The 24,389-nt window shown below is 38.4% G+C and overlaps 1 protein-coding gene across 4 annotated transcripts; it reads right to left on the bottom strand.

The window, feature by feature from the left end:
* Positions 1 to 10,293: 10,293 nt before the first annotated feature.
* LOC119890775 (SHC-transforming protein 4-like) lies at positions 10,294 to 24,095 on the bottom strand. Of its 4 annotated transcripts, none has more exons than XM_038702176.1 (14): positions 23,808 to 24,094; positions 23,473 to 23,583; positions 22,824 to 23,377; positions 20,397 to 20,467; positions 17,042 to 17,105; positions 16,796 to 16,915; positions 16,647 to 16,700; positions 14,430 to 14,481; positions 14,172 to 14,298; positions 13,360 to 13,537; positions 12,527 to 12,599; positions 11,817 to 11,913; positions 11,544 to 11,691; positions 10,295 to 11,447 (listed from the first exon to the last, which is right to left on the bottom strand). In XM_038702176.1, exons 2-14 carry the CDS (start codon positions 23,522 to 23,524, stop codon positions 11,319 to 11,321), a joined length of 1,719 nt encoding a protein of 572 aa, XP_038558104.1. In that variant the 5' UTR covers positions 23,525 to 23,583; positions 23,808 to 24,094; the 3' UTR covers positions 10,295 to 11,318. The 4 variants fall into 4 exon arrangements, with proteins under 4 accessions (XP_038558105.1, XP_038558104.1, XP_038558103.1 ...); XM_038702175.1 differs by having other exon boundaries at positions 23,473 to 23,551; XM_038702177.1 differs by having other exon boundaries at positions 10,294 to 11,447; positions 16,647 to 16,697; positions 23,473 to 24,095.
* Between the last annotated feature and the right edge of the window lie 294 nt (positions 24,096 to 24,389).

The following is a 24,389-nucleotide window of genomic DNA, read 5'->3' as shown; positions in this document are numbered from 1 at the left end:
CGGTTACTATCAAGGCGTACGCCAGTGTGGCATCAGCTCAGCTCCGTGAGTCTATCTCTTATTAGTTATAATTTGTATTTCACTACGAGAGAAAATTAATGTGTGGATTCACAGCATGTCAAAAATGTAATTTGCGTGAATCTCGTGAGACAGCTTTTTACCTGACGAGAATCACGTGTCGCGAGATCTCGTCACATCCCTAGCATTAAAATCATGATTAAAATATACTTAAAGCACCAAAAGAAAAATACTCATTGTGCAGAATGTCCCTCTTCAGAACAATGTATGTTATATAACTGGATTATAATTATTGATGCACTAATGTGTACATTACTGTAATGCTGCAGCTGGTAAAGGTGGGGCTAATTTTAATAACTTTATGTACTTCTGGGTATAATAATACATTTGCATACATGCAATTTATTTGCTTGCTGATTATATTTTGTAATATTAATCTGTATCTGCAAAGTAACTGTAAATGTACTTTGTTACTTTCCACTTCTGCCATCATCTGTGTTATTTTTGTTTGTGTTAATTCATATTATCAAAAACTTTAAGTGTCAAACAAGAAACAAGTGGATTTACCAATGTATTGCTCTGTCACTTGCCATGACTTTCCATAATTATACAAAGCAGCTGGCCATCTACATTTACTTCCAGCTTTAAAACAATCTCTTCTATCATGTACTGTGTTACCAAGGCAAGATAGGAAAACATTAACAACAATTAAAAAAAAAAAAAAGTTTTCTTGTTAACATGGTTTGGAGTAACTAATAATCGCAGTTATAGTCAAATCACCTTCTTTACTTAATATTTGTCTTCTCTCAGAGCTTTCTTGCTGAGAAATCCATCTCTCTCTGTGTACACTCATACACACACTGTTTAAATTTTTACATTATTATTATCTTGTCATTGAGATTTGGGACTCTTGGACCCATATCCTTGTGCTCCATAATAGTGGAAGTAATATGATAATGAAAGCACTGGAAAGTATGTTTGGTGATATAAGATATAAGAATATAATTGAAAACTGAAACTTGTCTTACTTTTGGACTTGTGGTAAGATAAGAACATCAATTACTGTAAATGGTATGTATGAGTAGCGAGGGATGATGGCAGAAGAGACAAAGGTCCGAAGGAAAGGATAAAAGGTCTAGAGTCGAGGAATGAGAGAGTCTGGCGGAGAGGCGGAGAGGCAGAGGGCAGACGTGGCGTCTGTTGATTGGAGTGGATTGTTTTGACAGTAAGACAGCCTCTCCCTGGTAGTCTTGGAGCCTCGACTCTCTCTCTCTCTGAGACGTAAGCGTGACCTGGGTGTGAGGAACTGAGATGAAGGTGAATAGTTGTGTGCTAGAGTGCAAAGTGGTTTGGGGTGTGTTGGTGGGAGTCATAGACAGCTCACTGGCTTTAACAACCAAGAAACTCTTGACGTTGAGCATCAAAAGGCTTCTATTGGAGTTTTCATTCAGTCAGATGTGGAAAGTAACTAAGTACATTCACCTAGATGCTGAACTAAAAGAAACAGTTTGGTATTTTGGGAAATGTGTTTTTGCTTTTGCTTTCTTGCTTTGAGATAGATGAAAACATACCACTATCATGTCTGTATCGAAAATATGAAGCAGTAACAGCCAGCACCCAATTAATCTGTATGTATGCCGATACATAAGGTGGGCATTATACAAGTTGTACGAGCTTTCTCCTCGGGACTCGTAAGCTGACCATCACGTGTAAAAGTGCCCTTTCATGCATAAGTGATAAGAAGCCAACAACAAGTCAGATACACCACCGACATGTGTACACTCATACACACACAAAAACACACACACACACACACACCACTTTGTTAGTGTGATAGCAGTGATGTCAGAGATGAGTGGACTGCAGAAATTGTTTCTCAGGTCAAGTCATGTTTCTCATCAACAAGCTGTAGTGTGGGAGACAACTGATGCCCAGGTTACCCTTTTCCTCAACACAGAGTAGGTGTCATTTACAGTAAGACACCACCTTCCCACCCACCCTCCATCTGCCCACTACCCACTCACCTCTGGGTCTCACCCCATTCTTTTCCCAGTTAATCTCTTTACTGTTCGTAACTGAGCGTGGGTTTCATTTTAGGGAATGTTTTCTCCTCAGGCTTGAAATGGCTGAAGTATAAGGCCTGAAATAGCAAGACTGAAACAGATGTTATAAAAAAGTGGTGTAGTATTTTAATACCAAAACAAATAGCCCTCAGACAACAAAGTGATTGTCATTTAATAATAACACAACTCATGTTCTGTAATTTACTTGTTTCTGCTTTAATGCTCACCATGACAGAAGCTAATATTTCTCTGTCTACATCACAAATATTCCTTCACCAACTAATTTTCTTGCCTATGTGTTTCATATATCCCAGGGCACTTTTTAATAGCTCAGATTGAGATTGTCTCTCACTGTGCTGCGAGCATAACTGTAGCGAGACTTTCTCACACTGTGTGTTGTCTTTGGCTCCAGCAGCCACGGTTCATTTCCTTTTGTCTTCTGCAGCACAACTGCTGCCAATTTTCATGTGAAATATTTCAAGAAAATGAGCTGCAGCAGAAATGAGTCTCCCCATATGTGTGTATGTGTGTGTGTAATGGGGTTACTTGTGATTCTGGAGTTTGGCCTTTTTGTCATGAGGATATTGTAATGATAGAATTCTATCATCTGTTTGGGCTTGGCCATATATTATCACATATGGTCTCCTTCACTAACACACACTGCACATATACAGTGCACTTCTGTAGCACAAAATCAAACATAACCACAAAATAACTCGGAGGAATCCCTTTTCGCCTCCAAATGGATCATTTTCCTTGTGTGTACCTAGGCGCTGCGTGAACTCATTTCCCTTAAAAATTGTTTCCCCAGAACGACAGAATAGAATTTTTTGGGTCATAAAAAGTTGTAATTGGTCCCTTTCATGGTGGGGATGCCTCTTTTAAGCAATCGCTATAAGGGTGAGGAAAGGAGGAACACAGGGTTGACTGTATGAGTCATTTCTAAGTGTCCTGGGAGCAGAGTTTAATAGCTGGTGACTCATCCTGAATGTTTTTCGCTCATAATCCTCGGCCTCTGGTGTCACTCCTGATTGAGAAATCAGGACATTGCATCAAAACACCCCCACTGATGGAGACAAGTATAGAGATCCTCAATGTGATCCCTATTAAAAGCTTGTATTCATGGGAACAAGAAACACTCTTGAACTTGCAGGAGGACGGGGTTTCATACACACGCACCAAAAGTAGGCTACAAATAGCAGGGGCTTTAAAGGAATATCCACGTGCCAGACAACCTCACAGTGACGACAAGACTGTGGATTAAACAAACAAGATGTATGTGTGAATTAGCTGGCTTTAAGATGGATTTTGCTGGTCAACACAAGGGGAGTGATTTATGATTCACTGCTGTTCTTCCCCTGTTCACCTCCACAGCGCTAGATGGGGCTTTAATTATATTCCTAATAATTGTGTTTCATTATTACATTACATTATTTCATTTACTTTGTAAAATAGAGCAGCAGTGGACTGTGATTTATAGAATTGGTGTTAAATAGAGAGACTATACTAGAGACTAGACTACTGCTGTGTGTCCATATCACCAAAAGTGTCCCTGCTTTTCTGGGGACCCTAGTTGTATGTCATACCCCTGTCTCTGCCCTGGTTCAAAGTATACATTTTCACTGTCTGCTGTGCAATAAAGGTGAAATGTAAACAAAAATCTCCATTCTCATCACTTGTAGGATAAAATACAAGCAGCCCAAGCTGACTGATCGCAGTTTTTGCAGTCTCCATGTTGTATCTCCTTTGCCGGTGTAGCCCAAACATGTAGTTCTATTTTCAAAAAGCGCACATCAGCTGCAACTTAGCTTTGTACTCGATGTATGTAGCTGCCCTCACTACACCATAACCCCTTAACGCAAAGGTATAAAATTGGCTGAAGAGGTGTTAGCAGGATGACTTTTTTAACCTTCTGAAACAGCCTGGCTGGCTGTTTTCCACTGCTAACGCAAAGTTAAGCAAACCATATGAAAGTGGTATAAATCTTCTCATCTAACTCTAAGAAAACGAATAAGTGTATTCCCCAAATTGTTGTGTTTATAGTTTATAATATATTTTCATACACATTGGAGTTCATTACACTGACAGTGATGTATTTTGTGATATTGAATTGTAATACATTATAAGGTGTTCATTTTATTTTGTCCACACCCTGTGACTGAATACACACAGATTTATTCAGGGTCTGTCCCCTGTGGGGCACAATGGATAGTATTTTTGGCTTGAGTCACCCATCCAGGCTGGTCTAACCGCCCACTTATCTCCCCTCCACATGTGATTTACGCAGAGTCAGTGTCCCCCACACAAATCTGACCATCTTAGGGATGGAAAACATTCCCTGTTGAGTTTTCCCGACAGGGGTTCACCACCACCATCTGTAAGAGACACTCAGCACAGATGTAGAGACCCATAAACACACTCCATGCAAATAGACACATAGAGAAATATACTTAGATATACACACTAGAGACCCAGTATTAATGTGATTCATTTATGCTAGGGTATCAATTCAGATATAAATACACACTTTCTTTGCAAAAGGGAGAATAGAAGAGGAGTTCAGAAGGATGAAAGAGAAAGGGGTTGTCAACAGAAATACTGTAGATCAAAAGATGGCGGTGATGGAAAAGAGCTGAACACCGAAATTAACCCTTGAGTTTTGTTGACATCGGCTGGTCATAGATCTCACTACTGTGTGTGTAAAAGAGTCTCAAGCAGTGATAGAGGTGCTATGAGCTAAATGCTAACATCAGCGTAATAACATGGTCACAATGACAATGCTAAGATGCTGATGTTAAGCAGGTAATGTTTAGCATGTAGTTTGACATGTTATCATTCTAACATTTGCTAAGTAGCCCTAAACACAAAGTACAGCTGAGGCTGAAGGGAATGTAAGTAGTTTTGCAGGTGTTTGGTCGAAGTATTGGACAAACTGATATTTTAGCCTGATGATGATACAAGATGGAAATTTAGAAGATTGTCAAATTTATTACAATTCTTCCTAAAGAGACTATGAATGTCCACAAAGTTTGGCGCCAATCTATCTAGAAGATGTTGAGATATTTCACTGGTAACTTTGAAAACTTTGATCCTGCTGATGGCACTATATGAAAGGTGAAGGCATCATAAAAGTCAGTTGGATTCATGGGAACCATGAATGTTGGTACAAAATGTCAATACAGTTGTTGAGATATTTAAGTGCCATTAACTAAAGTGTGGCTTATAATAATAATAATAATAATAATAATAATAATAATAATAATAATAATAACAACAACAAACAAATTCCATTTGTTTCTCAAAAAGTAATTCAAAGACAAAGGATTGTACAGTATATTATCCAAGTTTTTTGAGTAAAATTTTCTCTTATGAACAACAAATCTGAAGATTTTGATTTGGGAGCAGTAATGCTGTGTGCTGTAACATGTCTTCAGTTCAAAATCATGTTTATGGGCAATTCTTATAAAATTAGGAAAGGTCATGAAGAATAAAGGAGAAAATATTAACTATGTTTTTCAAGCTGCTAAAAAGACCCCAGTACAGCAGGACCACAAACAGAAGGTCCAGCATGACAAAGACACACTGAATCATCCCTCCTGGTGTCTGCTAGAATCCAAGTTCTCAGCCTCGGCTTGAAATCCAAGGGAGAAGTGTGAGCTGCTGGCCAAAGCATGAGGAAACGGCAGAGGAATGGAGAGTGAAAAGAGACCAACACTAGAGGAAAAGTCGCATTTTGAAGTTGGCCAACAGAGAAGTTTTGATTCAAGTCTCCCACATCTGTCTGCTGCCTCGTGCAAGAATCCTGGAATCCCCCACCCCCTCATCATCACCGTGTCACAAACACACACACACAAATGTAGACTCGATTTCCAATCCACCGGCACAGGGCATGAAAACAAACATTGTCAAGGAAGCTCTTAAGCCAAGTGGCAGATAAGCATGGCTGCTAACTGAACATGAACATACACACATGTGCACACAAAGTCATATACTTGGAGCAGAAGCTAAGGCCATGAACTGACACTGACCTAGTTTCCAAAGGGGCAATGATAAAGAGAGAGCGGAAAGATGAAGATTTGGAAGAGGTAAAGAAACTCCAGGGCATGTTGTGCTTGAGGACACAGTGTGTTATGCATGTGAGTGAGTGTGTATGTGTGTGTGTGTGTGTGTGTGTGTGTATTTCCGCTCAGAGAGGCCTGCCAACAGCCAATATTCCACACACCCATCAGAGCCGCGAAGCAGGGGTAGAGGGCTGAGGCCTGAGAGAAGATGGAGGTAAAAGCTAGAAGTAGAGCACTGCTGAGGAGTGTATCGATCACTGTGGGGGTTACATACACTCATCTATTCTGCACTGACACAACAGCAACTTACTGTATACTCATTTAACAGAGACCTTTGGCTCGCTCCTCTCCACAGCATGCCCTCACTGGTTCCTGACTTGTGGAAACAGTAAACAGAACTAGGCACAAAAACTTTGTTTGTGTGCATTTGTTTGCAGACCTTACATCTCTCTGTCTCTAGAGGAACATACATGTAGATTTTGGCATGCCAGTAACTGCTGCAACACAACCCAGTCAGTGGCCGTGTCTTGTTTTGTTTCCTCCCAGATTTGAACTCTGTGTGACTCTGATAACATTCAAAAGAGGAACAATTTCATGCTCTCATACTCTGGGCACTTTTTACGACTTTAATTGTTCCATTAAGGCGCTTCAGGGTCCACTTTGTCATATGTGCAATGTGTGTACATGTGAGTGTGTGTGTGTGTGTGTGTGTGTGTGTGTGTGTGTGTGTGTGTGTGTGTGTGTGTGTGTGTGTGTGTGTGTGTGTGTGTGCGTGTGTGTGTGTGTGTGTGTGTGTGTCTGTGTGTGTATGTGTGTGTGGTGTGTGTGTGTATGTGTGTGTGCGTGTGTGCGCGCGCATGCGTGTGTGTGTGTGTTTATAGTTAATGTCCTCAGGCTTATCAGTACTCAAGTTTATTCTATAAAGGAATTCAAAGAGTTCTGGCTTTTTAATGCTCTGGATCTGAACCAAAGCCACAGAACCTGAAGATTATACTAAATGTTTATCATTCCTGTTTCAGAGGCATGTCATGTTACTGGCTGGGTTCAAGGAATGCACACACATGTACTAACAAATGCACACACAACACGTGGTTGCATAGATTCAGAGTCTACTGTATCTGTTCAGCTGCTGACTTTTGATTTCTCAGAGCCTCTAATAAGCCATCTGCTGAACAAATGATGTTTGTCCTGAAAGCTGAAAACCTCTCAATGTCTTATTGTGGAAGTGGAAAGGAGGACTGTAATAAGGTCTGCATTTATTACCGGCGCTGATGACTTTATCAGTGATTTAATTAAATTAGATTATCATAAAATTTAGTGGTGGCTACTGGACATTAGTCAGTGACTTTAATCCTTTGTTTTTATGATTACAAAAGTTATATAATGGCTAGAGATATTATAAGTATGGATGAAACTAATATTTGTTTTAATTATCGCTACATCAGAAGATTATTTTCTCAAATAACTGATAAATCTTTTAATCCCTAATATGTCAGAAAACAGTAAAACTCAATTTCCCCCTCACGTTCCTGAGAAGCTGCACCTCTCTCTTTCTCTCATTGTAAGTGAGTTTTGTACGATGTGTAATTTATAAGTGTTTGTTAAGTTTTATTATCTGTTTTTGTATGGACGTATAAGACAGGTAGACACACATAATTTCCCAAAACATAGAAAATCCAAATAGACAATTACACTTCAAAAATAGAAGTTTGAATAAATCTTTGTTACTTTTTAAAAAACTTACTTAATGCAGGCAATTAAAAGGTCCTTTGGCACTGAACACATAATGTATTGATAGCTTAAATGTTATATATAAATATTCACAGTGATCTCTTTGAGTTCATGAAAGACGTGATGATCATAAAATTCATATTAAACCAGAAGAAATTATGCTTCGTTTGCTTTTTATTCTAGACAAACATTAGCGTCATGTTAATACCCCTAATCCCTTAACTGTTTTATAGGAACTGGACAACAACATAAACTGGTTAACTTGCGAAAGTAGTTTAGTAAGTGAGTGATGTGAGAATTGATAAAAAATGTATCCCAGCTTATGTTCTTCACAAAACTACTTATACAGTAATACCACACAGGTTTCCAGCTGCTGTTTTGACATTAATTCGGGGTCACAGGTCAAACAGTGATCTCACAGGTTTGACAACATGTGACCATCAGCAGGCCTCACAAATCTGAAAGAATGGCATCACATACTCGGTCACTGCTGTTCTTTGTGAGTTGTTTTGGGTGAGGTCTGTGTGACTCAGAGAAAAAAAGAAGCAGGATGGTCTGGTTTAAACAAAGCACTTAATTTCCCACTTATGATATCTTTCATGTTATTAGATGATAGTTATATCTGATTTTTAGTTTGGTGAGATACACTTTCAGTTTCTGTTTGTTTGTTGACTGAAACAGATAAGATGCAGATATCATTATCATATCTAAATTTGTGAATAAAGTGTCTAGGAAAGAGAAGCGATACAATTTCAAGCATGTTCATTTCCTGTTCTTTGTAACAAACCAGAGCCCTCTTTCTGACACCCCAAAAGTCAAGGATTGTGGGAAGTTCTGTGATTACATTTGACAGAATTATCTGAACAGAAAGGCTTTAAGTGTTGTTTTTCTTTAGATACCCTATCAGTGTTTATCTTTCTTTATATTGGTCCTTAGCAGAGCTGCTTCTTTCCCCATCAGCTGCCAGTGGTTCCCTGATCTCAGTCTAACAAGCTGTGCTAAGGGTGATTAATGTGGGCGAGACCCTCCAAGCCTCTCAGAGGACGATGAGGGCCACAGCCCGAAAGCAGTCAACTGCATACTTTCAGCACACAGTCATCTTTTACTTCACCAAAATCTGCAAGTGACAGGCTGCTGAAAACTGAGGGAGAAGTGTTGCAGAAATTATTATAGGCTGTTTACTACCAGTCATTTTCACTGCTTTTTAAGACACACATCTGTTTCAAGAACACTGAACGCAATGCAGGATTGTAGTTTAAATCAGATTTTTAAAAATCTAGCAAGAGTGAGGAATCAAGAAAACATATTTTGGTCTGTGCTGAAGGGCAATAAGCTCTTAAAGTAAAGACTGATAGCACCATCTTGTGGCTTAAAGAATTGGGGCAGCAAAAAAGACTATTACTTGATTTCCTCAGTGATTATTTTTCCAGGTGTGGGCTCAAATGAAGAAACTCAAGCCATAGTAAGTAAGCTTTATGAATTTCAAACCATGTATTTTCAGTAATTAGCCAGATGTTACTTTTAAAACCACTATTAGAAAGAGTATTTGAAATAACAAACTGGAATATAAAATAATAAAAATTATAATTACAATTTTATACAACATATCTGGTAATCACAGAAATAATTGAATTTTATTGACTGCGTTTAGTATTGGCAGTACTGACAGTGATTTCTATAGCCTATGTTAGGTGTCAAAATTCAACTCAATTCAATTCATTTTGCTTTTTACCGTGCACATGTAGGTTATTAAAAATTGAGTTTAGTAGATTACTGTACAATACAGAATGTTCAATAATGTGCACAGTAAATAAGCTAAGATGTTTTTTGAACAGAGTAATCCAGTTGTGATACTCTATGTGACATTTGTTTGTTCACTGGCAGATCTTCTGCTGTTTTGTCAAGAGATGTTTGCCTGTACCAAGCCTAACTCTTTATGTTGGACTGCAAAGTCTAAGAGTGGGATTATTTCTACAGTGCAAGGAATTCCACAGCCTCAGCATAAATAATGTTTTCGTCTCACATGAGCAAAAATCCATAATTAACAATCAAGACCAAATGTGGAGCTCAAAGAAACTCTTCAAGGTTCCATGGAGCAGCCAGAACCTGGAGAACCACAACTGTGTCCACAACTCTTACCAGAGGCTCTTCACTTGATGTCTCTTTGGTTGTATTTAATATGTTAAATGTAAAACAAAACTATAAAATCAACTCTTCCTCTTCTTTGTGCAGCACAATGCTCTGAGCTCTGAGATTGACTGATAAACACTCCAGGAAGCAGAAAATGTCACCTTGGCTGTGCCAAAATAACCAGTAAGTACCCCTTTATGTCTCAGCTACACATAAATAAAACTTTGACACAATAAAAGGTTTACTATGAATATGATTTTATGGTCTATATATATTGTCATTCCATCAACTAATTTTGTGTTATGTAAATTTCTCTGACTAATGGACGTGTGCACTTGCTGAATGCAAATGCTGCAATGCAAATTGGTTCGCACTTGCAACCTCCCTAGAGCAGCACATTAAAACATCTGTTAAGTTTAGTTTTGTTTTTGTTTTTTACAGAGAAGAAAACAAGACATTACATTTTTCCAGTTTTCTATATGACAGCCAGTCTACACTTTTGTCTTGTGACTTGTTAGATGTGTACCTCTGTTAACGATTTGATGTAAGTTGAGTTGTCCACAGGTGTAAGAAGAAATAAAGAAATGTTTTTGTGGTTGGGGGTTTTACAAGAAAGAAATTACAAAGTCCAGCACTCCATTCTGTAAAATAATTGAAGATGTATTTCATTACACTTTATAGAGAACAAAATCATTACTTTTTGCATATTTGATAGCTTCTGAGACTAAACTGCAAATCTCTTTCGGTTTTCAGAGCATTTGAACTCCATTCAGTATGAAACAAATAAGTGCAATGAAAATTTATTTTCAAAAGTCAAGCATGGGAAATGGGGACACAAAACAATAAAAACTCAAAATGAATAGACACAAGACAAATTTAGCCTGTAAAAAAATTATCCTGAAAGTCTGCCAACATTCTGGTAATTTCCTCCCGACACCAGTTATTGTGCTTAAACTTTGAGTAAACACCAGCAAATTCAGCCTGAGAGACAGAGACAGGATGTTCTGTGGGCCAGCGGCTGTTCTCCACACAGGGCGAGGCACAGTGTGCACGTGTGAGAATTTACTCAAATGTTAGGAAAATTAAAGAATTCACTGCATATATACAATATTTGTACTTTAATGACCAAATACTAAAGTATTCTGGGAAGCGATGTCTTACATGTTGCAGGACGTGGTTGAATTAAAATGTTCACATGGCTAAAATTGTTGAAAGATTTACATTTTGGGGAGGGGGCACATTGTGTCTCACCTCCAAAAACACTGAGAACCGCTGAAGGGTAATATATGCACGTGACAGTCTATGAGTGTGTGTGTTAGTGTCTTAGTAGGACTGGCTGTTTCAGACACAGCTCGCTGCTCCCAGAAACGATAGGCATCTGGTTCTCCATGTGGAAACGCACCAGGTGACCAACACTCAGAAACACCTGATCACGGGTCCGCACCTAGTGGAACAAAAACACAAACAGCTAGCTTAAATATTAATTCCAGTTACCATTCTCCTCTCCTTGTGCATGTATGTTTGAACACCACAACTCTACCTGTCCATGTGGATCAACCAGCAGTAGGTGCCGCACAGTGGCTCCCTCCATACCACTGAGTACATACTGACCAGAGGCAGAGCTGCTCTCTCTCACCAGGAAATCCCCACTACAGCTGAGAAGTGACTCTGCCTGCTCTCTTCCTAACCTGGGATGAAGCACAACACAAAGTTACTGAGAAAGGAGGACAAAGATGCACATTAGCAGACAGATACATCACAGTAAAGTTGGCAATTCACTGGTAGAAAAGATACAAGGATGTTGATTACATACCTGCCGTGGAACCAGCCCTCTTCCTGGATCAGGTCCTGGATCCGTGTCTCAGAGACAGGAGTACACTGTTCAGCACTAACCTCAAATTCCACTGAGACTGATGGAGATACAATAGAAGGAGAGCATAACAGTACACACTTGTGGATAGCTCCATACAGGATTAACTTTAAACCAGGATTATATCTTGATTTATTTCACTATTCTGTATTCATAATTCTAGACCTTTCTCAAAATCTAACATAATCTTATTTTTAAATCAGACCTGATTTTAAAACTCTGATTTGTGTTTAACTTTAAACTGACGGTTTAATGGCAGTATTTTAATAGAGTAGACTGAGTGAGTTCTCTGTGGAAAAAAGGTAGAAAAAGTCTAACAGAAAAGTTTGAGCTGCTATTGAACATGGGAGTAAGCAAGAAGCTTGCTGGCACCATCCTTTCTTCTTCTACAGCTATAATTAATACATAATAATTAATAATTAATGTTATTCTTTGATTTAAACGACCTCATGTATTACTCAACCAGGTTTTTATTTAAATTACGCTACACATATGGGATCAAATTTAAATCTACTATAATAATTTTAAACTACGTTTTCCAGATCTATAACTAACCCATACCTTAATTCTCATGCACATAGCCACAGTGTAGCTACTTACATGTATACAGACACCTACACACATACAGCATAAAGTGTATTGATGATGTTTACCTGTAGATGGAGCTGGAATTTCTTCTGTGTTGGAGCAGTTCTCATACAGTGAAACAGGCTGGGACCAACAAACCTGCAAGAGCAGTAGATGAGTCATATGCACAAGGCAGAGATCTTAGCATGTGTGTGAGTGTGTCTGTCGGGCGCAGTGATGGCCTAAAGGTTCGAGATGTGTGCTCATGACAGGAAAGTCACTGACTCAATTCCCAGATTAGCACAAATAATTCTGGGAGGCGAATGAGAAGTGTTTGTGCCTCCCTTATTACAAACCCCTAAGGTGCCCTTGAAAAAGCCATTAAAAGAAATGCTTCTGCTCAGTGGCACATTATGTTGCTCTAATGTGTAATTCTGTTAACATTTGTGCTCAGCAAACCTAGAGAGCCTAAAAGAGAGCCTAAAAAAATTTTCCGGACAAAGTGTGTGTTCCTGTTTAAACATCTATTGTAATCCCTATCTGTGCTGTTTCTCTGCCATGAAGTCTGTATCATATTTAATTATAGTGATATTATTTTCAAATGTAAAAGTGTGGCATTAGCTCCTACTGACTAAATTTGATACCAATTGCTATCATTATATAATACAATATATATTCTATGCTTATATAATATAATGTTAATACAATATATATTATTCTCCTTTTATCAAGTGATAAAAACTAAACCCTCATCATGACAACCGAGCAACTTAATCTGCTGAGGAAGCCAATGACATGTGGTTAGACCTTGATATTTATTTCTTTTTTTCTTTTTCAAGGGTTGTGCTGTTTCCAAAGTCAAATAGATGTTCAACTAACTAGATATTGTTTGTGTTTTGGTGTTACAATTAACTCTTACAGCATCCTGTTTGTTCTCCTCCCTTGTGATCCGCAGGTCCTCTATTCCACCAGCGGGTGGCGTCTTTCCTGGGATCACGTTGTAGTAGTCATGATACTTGCTGGCTTCACCTTGCTGCTTGGTCTTTTGGTCTGTGGTTATCTCTGGGCTCCATTTGGGACAGATTCTCACTGCTGACCTGCAGGCAGAAAGTTTCCACTATTATGTGGAGAAACTGTGACATGACGACTACTAATATAATGCACATGCATGTATGCGGGTGAGTACACTGTCATACAGAAAAATAAATATAAAGATAGAGACACATACTCATATCAAAAGTATAGATTCCTTTGGATTTGTGAGTGCTTCTGCGCTGATGGATATTAAATTTGAACACACAAAACAAAGTGACACAAATATATGGCTGCAAATAATGATTATTTTCCATGCCAATCCATGCAAATTTTTTATTGATTAATCAACTAATTGCTTTGTCTATAAAATGTCAGCAAATTGTGAAAAATTCTTATCACAACTTCACAATCCCAAATAGCTTGTTGTGTCCAGCTAAGGACAAAATCCAACACTATTCTGTCCCCTACTGTTTGCTTAAACTTATTGATTACATATCTATAAGACAAAGAAAACCATCTAATGCCCATATTTGAAAAGCTAGAACCACCACTGGTAAAGCCACTAAAAGCTAGTGGAAATAATTACTGGCCAATGCAGAGTGAGATACAGCTACATTGCATTCCTTTAAAACTGGACATGTGGCAATTTATTGTGTTGTGTCACAGTAAGACAGCTACAATAGACAGCAGGACAACCTGGGATTGGACGAGAGGACCGGTGGCGTGTGGCTGAGAAGTTGTCGGAAACGAGACTCAAAGGCCTGACCGATGCTGTTGATAACCTCACCAGCCCGGCCCTGGGGACACTCCAGGATGTGACATGCTGACAGGGAGGGAAAAGAAGAGATTTTTCATAATAATGACAATAAAACGTTGTGCATTTACACAATGAAGCCAGACAGTCCAGTTGCAGAAGCCCAGCTCATCATAACAACACATTAAACTGTCCCTTACCTCTCTGATTGATGGGGCCCTTAGCAACATAAGCAATGTAATCTGCCATATCCTATAAACAAATTGAGAAAAAAATAAAAACAAGCATGACTATGAAACTTTTGCTGAACACTGTTGCCACAAATGGCAATTAGAAAATGCTAAATGACAAGACGATTGACAAGTAAGGTTGTAGAACCTAAACATAAAAGTGTATGGTAGTTGAGCAAGTGTGCATTTTATTGCTTATAAATTCAACTTTTAATTTGCAACTGAATGTGTTATTTCTTCTTCTAAAAGTTGCTTGGTCTCACTATTCTCTATATTTCTCTTTATGTCTGCATAGTGTCCAAATGGTCAATAATAAACCTCATGACAGTGTTGTGTAGTTCACTTTATAATCTGGTGGTTTCAGGATCTGCAATCAGCTGTTCGATTCATTATTTTGCTTGGTGACAGCTCATTTAATCATTGAAAACACAGCAGACATTTGCAGTTAATGGTCATCCATGTGTATTCTCTGTTTAATTATTAATTCATTCCTTATCAATGGTTCTCTGATACTAATATAAGAGTAAAGTCAACTGAATATGTTTCAGATTCATAAAGCCTCTGTTGATTTTAATTCCCTCCGCTATCTTCCATGTGTCCGAGCCAACTGAGTTGAGGCTTAGAGCGCACTACAAGATTATTTTAGTTAATTAATTAAACAGCGAGCTATAATCCCATCCAAGGCTTCGCCTGTGTTGTGTTTCCCACAGAGAAACTGCCTTCTTGTTCTCTCTAGTCTTTGGCCAGGGCAATGCCACAGTATCAAAATGGCAAAGAAATATTATAGTGTGCACCCCACTGTTTGTTTGAGCTATAAATGGAGAGTTCATGCTAACCCAAACATAAATATACGTTTTTGTTTGTTAAACAGCTTATTAAGCAGGGTTTGACCTAGAAAGTGGCTAATAACTGACATATTCTGCTGGCTTTTCAGACATTAACAGAGCAGAATTGATTTTTCCTCCGAAATGATAAGGGCTTATATTGATTATAGACATTTAGGCTATTCAGGAAATGTTTACTCAGTATGAATAATGCAAATTATGTCACATTGAAATAATGTGGGCATGAAGGGCAAGAGAGGAAAAAATAGAAGTAATTAGTTTGAAACAGACTTTGTGATGTGTAAAGATGATGAAAGCACATACGATCTTTGATGGTTGTATTAAGTCACAAAAAAGAATTATGATTTGTTGCTTATAGTAATGTATTATAAGAATCACACTTAAGAAGCAGAGAAATGAATTTATCCTACATCTGCCATATTGATGATTCTTTTTTAAATCCTTCCAGTTTACCCAATGATATTCTGCCAAAACCTGTCTTTAATGTGTTTTTATGTCCTTCAAATCCTTTTCCAGTTGCAATGAACATGTGAAATCTAATCTATTTATAATTTACAATTATGGGAAAATGTCTGTAATGCAAAAACAGAAAATAAGACATGGAGGAAATTCTTCTGCTCGTAGAGAAGGAACATCAGTGAAATCTTATAATAAGGGGATTTTAGTATTACATTGATGTGCAGACAATGAAGATGCATGGAAAGTGATTGCAAACAAAATCATTAAAAGCTTTAATGTTGCTTTTTGCATCCCTCATGAATAGAAAGAAGGAAAAAAAGTGGTATAACACCCTATGGGATTGTTTGAATCATATTCAAATAGGAGGATAAAGCTATTCTGAATTAGACATATTGCTTCAGGTAACTTATTAATCATGATGATCAATAAAATATTTTGTACAATCATTTCAATACAGGCCTTAGAAGGTGTAGTGGTCGTGTGCTCATTTCTGTTTTTGTACTGCAGCCATATAGAAACTACTCCTACTACTACTACACCTTTGGGGTTCTCTTAACTTTAAGGGTATTTTTAAGTGGCAAGGAAATTTGATGAACAGCTTTTGTTAATGTGAGTACAAGTGAAGGAATTTTACTTCTATCTTTCACTTTTAGCAGTTTGATAAATATGGGCCCTGACCTCGCACCACCAATTAAAAGAACAGAAGGATCAAGAGTTTGGGTAGGAAATAATTTAATTCTCCATGAATGGCAGCAGACCAAGCAGTAATCAAACTAAATCTACTTACTCACTCTGTGTGTTTGTGCACATGATACCCTATTTGTGTTGCCCACTTCCCATGAACATGTTTGAATATGTGAAACATTTGAGAATATGAACTTACTGGGTCTCCTCCTGAGGCAAATGAAATGGCCTGCATGGGGTGATAGGCAATCTTCTAATGAAGAGAAGAGAGAGAGAGAAAACAGGTTTTGTTAATGCAATAATTTCCTGTGACAGTTAGGATTTGGTTAAGTATGTTGAAGCTGTAACCTGTAAGGAGGAGGCAGTGATCAGAGTCACACTGTCTGTGGAGACAGCGAGGATGATCCTGCTCCCAGAAAACTGTAGGTTGATTTGACCCAGAATAGCAGACAGTCCCTTGCATACAGGCTGATGATGACAAAAATCCCAGTTATTGTAGTTGTGTCTGTGTTGACTGTGTGTGTGTGCATGTGTGTGTGTGTGTGTGTGTGTGTGTGTGTGTGTGTGGGGGGGGGGGGGGGGTTAGCAGCTTACCCTTTTAGTTTTCATTGCTGTCTTATGCGCTGATGCCCTCTCACACAGTCTGCTGATTGCCTCTCTGCACACACACACACACACACACACACACACACAGATTATAAACATGTACACACAAACAGATGTACACGTGCACACAGCAAACACAGAGATACCTTTGTAAACAAGTGATCCAGTGCGTTCTGCTAACATGTGACTTTCATGTGAGAATATGAGAAGAAGGAAACATTACAAGAAGCTCATCTACACTATCAGTTAAAAGAAATATACTGTATCATTGCATTAAAAAGTAGCACTGTATGCTACTTTTGGTGCAGTGAAACTAAATACATTCTCTCAAGTACAATACTTAAGTAATTTGAGGAATTTGTACTCGAGTATTTCTAATTTCTGTTACTTTATAATCTACAACAATTCATAAGGAAATTTGAACTTTTTACTCAGCTGCATTAACTTGACAGGTATAGTTACTATTTACTGCAGATTAACAATACATACAAAAAGAATATAAATTGTAATACACTGATCCATTCCTTAACTAAAAGTACCACTACATTAATATAAGCAAGCACATTACAAGTACAAATCATGCATTCAAAATCCTAAATAAGCAAAAGTAGAGATGTATCCTGTTCTGCAGACAAATTGTCTCTCCAACTGATATAGTATTAAATATGTCATCATTTCAATATTACTAATATAATATTACTGATGCATCAATGTGTTGGCGGCAAATACTGATATAGCTGGAGCTAGTTTTAGCTAGTTTAGCTACTACTACTATATATAGTTTAGGAATTTTAGCCAAGTGGTTTCCAACTTAGGGTTTTCAGAGGATCACAAGACAAATCTATGGGATGTTGCGATGATTAATGGGGCAGGAAAAAGGAAAGGAAAAATAAGATTATTACATTACATTTACATTACATTTATTCATTTAGCTGATGCTTTTATCCAAAGCAACTTTGCTAAAATTGCTATTTATGTCAGAGTTCGCACGCCTCTGGAGCAACTACGGGTTAAGTGTCTTGCTCAGGGACACATCGGTGGATGTGTCACATTGGGAATTGATACCGGGTCTTTCACACCAAAGGCATCCACTGCCCCATCGCCACCCCACTATTTTTTTTAAAGTAACTTGTAACAAGTTGCCAGATGAATGTAGTGAAGTTAAAAGTACAGGAATTTATTAGAGAAATTTGTCATCCAGCTACACCATTAAAATGCTGTTTGCACAATGATACTTCAGTATTAATAATCCAATATAATAATTATATAATATAACACTGGAATGAGTTACTTTTGATGCTTTAGTACGTTTTGATGATGATACTTTCATACTTTTACTTGAGTAAAATTTTGAATGCTTGACTTTTCCTAGTAATGGAGTATTTTTTGCATTGTGGCATGGGTTCTTTTGCGTAAGAAAAGGATCCGAGTACTTTCTCCACCACTAACTACAGTATACATGCCTTGAACTTAATTACACTAAGACAAAAGTAGTGACACGAGTGTTATATGCTATAAATGCTGGTCTTTACATTGGTGCAATTTTTTAACACTGGAGACATAAAAATTTAAACATTATACCTGTTGCAGAATTTGAAAGTACTATATTTTATGTATCTATTATTAAGAATTTTAATCTATTGTTTATCTGTTTTCATATTTCACATTATGGTGTATGTATTGTTGTCATTTTATTGTATCAATTCTATGCATTATGCTTCTGATCTTATCCATTTTGTAATCCTTGATTATTTTCTTCATATTTTAAGTAATTCATTATAATTCTGTCTTAAATGCTTTGTAACCAAGGGCATTGTTTGTGCTGAAAAGTTGTGGGGACATACAGGCTTAGATTAGGGGTGTGAAGAGACAAGAGACATCACGACATGTAATATTAGGTTCACCAGAATGAGACAGAAAAGATCCTTAAACAGTGTTTTAAAGATAGCCTCACTGCCAAGATATATGAGCAGGTAGGCTGGGGGGACCTACCCCAGGAAATTTTGATCTTTAAACACGTCATTTCCTGCATTCTGGTTAAAGTTTCCGCACAAATTCATGGTGGAAATGTTTTTATTTCTGTAAAAGGAAACACAAAATTCTGGTGGCAGGTGACATTTCAAATTATATAAATATCATAGAACATGATGCAGTGCAGCTGTCAGAAATTCTGCACTGCTTTCAGATCGGGTTTTCCTGTAGATCAACGTTTCTCATGTAATATCATCCCTGCTGAGGCAACACATGTATAGGCATGATTTAGGCTTCCCTACTCTTTTTTTCATGTTCAAAGGGAGAGAAATTAAAACTTGACCAAAAAGAACTGTGCCAAGAAGTTGTTAAAGTTACTGATTGGTGGATACATGTTTTGGGGTCATTTTATATTCAGTAGCTTGTTTTGTTTAGCTTACTTTTTTTTTTTTTTAACAAATTATGCTTTAAAAAATGTGGTGGGGACAAAATCAGCCATTTAAAAAAGTGGTGGGGACATGTCCCCAGCATCCCCAGGGTAAATGACACCTTGTATGTTTGAAACCTTTAGATTTTATGTTCTATGTGGTGCTGTTTCTTGATCAGCAGGACTTGTGAATGAGTCGTTTCCTGGTCATTTTAAGCTATACATACAAATACAACAAATATATAGAGAAAAAATAAATTAAATAAAAGACTGTTAGTGTAACTGACCTATAATTGACTACAAAAATATGTGTTCTGATCTGTGTTCTCATATTAAAGCTGCATTTCTTCAGAGCTTTGCAGTCGCTGACATGCCTGTCTTCAGAGAGCTGATGGTGAGTCGAAGAGGTCAAAGCATACAAACACCCACCCACACAAAAGTATAATCCCACCATCTAGGAATTTAGATTTGTTTTCCAAGGAACTGCTTTTACTTCTCCTTGAAAAAACTTTTATGTAATGGATTGAGGTCTCCCTCCTTTAATAAGACTATGAGAGATCATTAGGAGGAAATTCATCTAATTGAATTTTCTGCTCTATCATTCAGCAGTATTGCTGTGAACAAAGGTTGCTGTGTTCATCGGCATTTTGGCATCCTACACTGAGATGTCAATATCAAATGATGAGGAAAAAGCCCTGGTTTATGAAACATTATACATTTAATTTGATTTCCCCCTTTGAAACATGTTTTTAATAAACCACACATGTCTCACTTGGCAAATATATGTTCAATGAATTCAGGGTAAAGCTTGCAACAAGCAAAACACCAGCATATTCATGCATAACTTCATACTCAAAGCAGTTAGATGTTTATTCTTATGTATCTACTCATATTTGTGTGTGCATGCGTGCGTGCGTGCATGGTGGTAATTGGAGGACCTCCTACCGTGTGACTTGCATTCTCGTTTCAAAGTCAAGGGTTCTCATGGACTGGGTCACCTCCACACTACCCATGTACTAGGAAAACACAACAAAACACCCGTTATTCACTGATTATAAGGTAAAATAATACAGACAGTTTGCTGATGTAGGCAATGTTTCTGTCCAGTTTTTCCACAACTGAAAGATAAAGCTGACAGGATGTGAGGTGACAGGAAAGGAAAAATACATTCCTTCTGCTTCCTGACCTTTCTCTATTCTTTGTTTGTTATCTTTGTCTTTATGTTGATTAACCTCTGAATACATTTCTCTAAAATATTGTGTGTAAAAATGTAAAGAAGGATAGAAGAGCCCATTTACATGTGCAACATGTGATTATGGGTTTGTAAAATTTAGCTTTTAAGGGATCTCAAAAAGCCTGAAAACCACTGGACTAATGATGTGGTTACAGGGCTTTCACACCAAAAGCACACAATCGACATTTCATAGCCATTATTTCCTATGGACAGAGAGGAGTTGCATAACCGGTAGCAACGTGTACTATGCAGATTTTCCAGCAGGTTTCTGTGGAGTAAATTCAACTATTCACCTTAGTTGAAAGTGTCCAACTAAGTCAAACTTTGTCTCCAAATACGTCTTTGATGAAAGGAGGATGTTATGACAGCGATAATTTTAATGATTATTTACATTCTGTTCTAATGTGTAGCATCCAAAATAGCTGCTTTGTTGAATTATGTGCTGCGTTTCATTTTGCACTCTAACTGTAACACAGACTTGTGCATTTGGTTTGAAGCTATGCAGATGACAGCCAACTGTATAGCTGTAGTGCCTGATGACCTAAACAATCTAAATTGATTAACAGACTACTTTAGGAGAATTATAAATACTGGTTATTATAAATACAGATTCAAAAAAAGTTTTTAAGTGGATTTGGCAACAGGATCAATCAGACAAAAAATGTTTAAGAATCAGTTAATTTGTATTTTTCCACCTAAGAAATAGCTAAAGTCAAACCACATCTTTTCTAACATTACGCATTTCTGTAATTCTTTTATTTTCTCTCTTCTTAGTAAACAAGACTAAGACACTAAACCCATGCTAGAGACTCCGCGAGACTATACTAAATGTTAACATCAGCATGCTAACATGCATGTTTAGCAGATAAAATGTTCACCATCTTAGTTTAGCACTTTAGCATGTGAACACACGCTAATTAGAATGAAACTACAACTACACCTAAGGACATTTGGTGCCAATCCATCAAGTTTGTCAGTACGTTTCAGTGTGACAGGTGACCATGAAAGTCTGTAAAAAAAAAAATCTATCCTATATTTGTTGAGATATTTCCGTCTGGACTAAAGTGGTGGGCTGACCGACCGATCGACAAACATTACCATTCTTTGATTCATGTCGCTACCATGGCTAAAAATAACGCATTGTAACTAAAGCTTACCTGTGACTTTTAAAATGTTTTATATTATTCTACCACCTTTGCACATTTGTGACTGTCTCCTTTACACTTTACTTTTACACTAACTGCTGGCTTAGATCATTGAGCACTTGAACATTAAATGTACATACAGCTGAGCTTATGGACCAAAACTGTGGAACAGCACTTATGACATCTTGACATAAAGATAAAGGTGTGAAGAGAATGGAGAACCAGACCACATTTAGGCCATGTACACTTAAATGCTCTTCTGCCAGTCCCACTTCTATTGGCCATGAGCTTTGGCAGAGCAGACCCTATAGGCTGGAGGCAGGATGAGTAAGTCCACTGATGGAGACCAGACTTAAATCAATATGTGTGTGTGTGTGTGTGTGTGTGTGTGTGCATGTATATGTGTGGGTGGGGTAAGTGGGCAGGAGTGTAATGTATGTGTGTGTGCTTGTTTATAGAGGACAATCAGACAGTCCGTTCTCATTTCCATCAGTGGACAGCTCACAGGCCCTGCTCCTAATCACCCATGCGGACACACCTCCGGTTCTAGGACAGCATGGGCTCTGCTGATACCGGATACATTCACACACATGCATTCACTCACACACACACAGAAGCCGAGCAGAGAGCCAGGATGAGTCACTACTGCCTACACAGGAAGCTCTATCTGAGAGGGAGGGGGTGAATGTACAAAAGTGAGTGTGATGGTGTGGATAGAGCACAGGGAGACAATGTGTCTGACAGTTTGTGCGTGAGTCCAATATTCTCATGTATGTGTTTGTGTTGGCACTGGTGGGAATTAAACTGTGTACCTCAACTCTCTGCTGGGACCCTGGATATTAGCTGCACTTTCTTGCAAGTGAAGAAGCTTTACGCTGACACACAATCAATCAATTTGAGCAAATTGTCAAAGTGAAAAACATGAAGATTAAAAAGAAAAGAATCCTATACACATGCTTAGTTGCACTGCTTAACATGTGTGGTGATAGGTACCTTGATGTGATGGTGAACAGCTCTGTTTGCCGTCTGTACCATTGTACAGTCATCCACCGCAGAAGAAATCTTCAGACAACATAGACCATCTCTGTGTTGCGAGTGAGGAGGACAACTAGGGGTCCAGGGGAGGCTGGCCATCCGATGCAGGGTGATGGGTCTTTTTGTGCAGTGCAGAGCAAAATGAGTTAGGTGGTGGCCAGTGGATAGGGGCACATTGAGGGAGGGTTGGCTACAAAATCTCTGAGTAGGGCCAGAACCCCACTCTGTTTCGGAAAAGGGTCTGTCAGTTTGTCCATCAATGGCTCTGTCCCTGGCTGTGTTTGTCTGTCCCCTAAGGCTCTGCAGGGAAATAGGACTTTGCAATCGGATGTTGGCCATGCGGGGAATGAAGTCCCTCAGGGTGGACGGCCCATGGTGTGTAGGCATCCTGGGATCCAGCTGGGCAAAATCAGAGTCTAAGCACAGGTCCGTCAGCATTCTTTGGGGCGGATCCTCCAGAGACGTCAGCGAATCGTTGCGCAGACGACTGTATTTGGTGCGCTTCAGCATGCCTGTAGAAGATGAAAAAAAGTGTCACAACTGGAAATTCAGCATAGTGATTTTCATTATGCTGATTATGTCTGTAATAACAAAAGTTATGAGCTACCTGGTAAGAGTCCTGTCTGTGATTTGAACCTTAGTAAGGTTTGCTCTCTCATAATCAGGGAACAGGACAAAAGAGAGCACTGGGACAAAGTAAAAAAGACAAAAGAAAAACCTGGGAAAAGGAATTAGACTAACAATGACAGTTATCAAAAACAGAGGATTGACTTGATAAAGGAGATTTGACTACAGATAGCAGAATTACAGAGAGGCATGACGCGCATTACGTTGATCATTTTGGTTGAATAGCTAATCAGCTGATTTTTAATAAATTATCTTACTGTGTCCCCAGATTATAAAATGGGATACCTGCAGTACATTTCAGTGCATTCAACTCACCAGTGTGGGGCTGGGGATGTCCTGTGGAGTCTAGAGTCCAGTCTGCTAGTCAAGCTGAGTACAGTCCCAACCTACTGACCCATACACTTTCTCAGTCAGTTGCCAAGGCTTCCAGCTCTGCTTCACCTCAACAACAACTTTCCTCCCCTCTGTCTTTTCTTTCTGAGTCACAGCAGAAATGTGCAGCTTTTATGAATGAACTTTCTCTTTTTTTATGAATGAGAGGCTCTCGCTCACTTCCTCTGTCTCTCTATGACGCTGCATGCAGATGAATGTGTGAATGGAGCGGAGGAGAGATTGACAGACGGCCCCTTAGGCTCTCTCCCCCTCCCTCACCCATAAACTACCGTCCAATCACAGGCGGGTAGGGTGACTCATGCTGTACACACACACACACTTATACACTGAAGCAGAGCCAATACAGTACATGATTGCTCTATTCCTCTCTTCTAACATCAGTTGCACCTCATAGATGGTGTTAGTGTTTAATACATTATTAGCCTGGCTTTCCGCCCTTCCTGTTTTCTCTTAATTTGAGGGTTTAACATCTGTACTAATTGATACAGCTCAGATTGACTTGAT

This window comes from Micropterus salmoides, unplaced genomic scaffold, assembly GCF_014851395.1.
Source record: "Micropterus salmoides isolate LMB-PRFRI ecotype aquatic unplaced genomic scaffold, ASM1485139v1 Ms_hic_scaffold_6, whole genome shotgun sequence".
NCBI lineage: Eukaryota > Metazoa > Chordata > Actinopteri > Centrarchiformes > Centrarchidae > Micropterus > Micropterus salmoides.
Note: the sequence above shows the minus strand (reverse complement) of the source record. Positions and strands in the feature narration are given on the sequence as shown.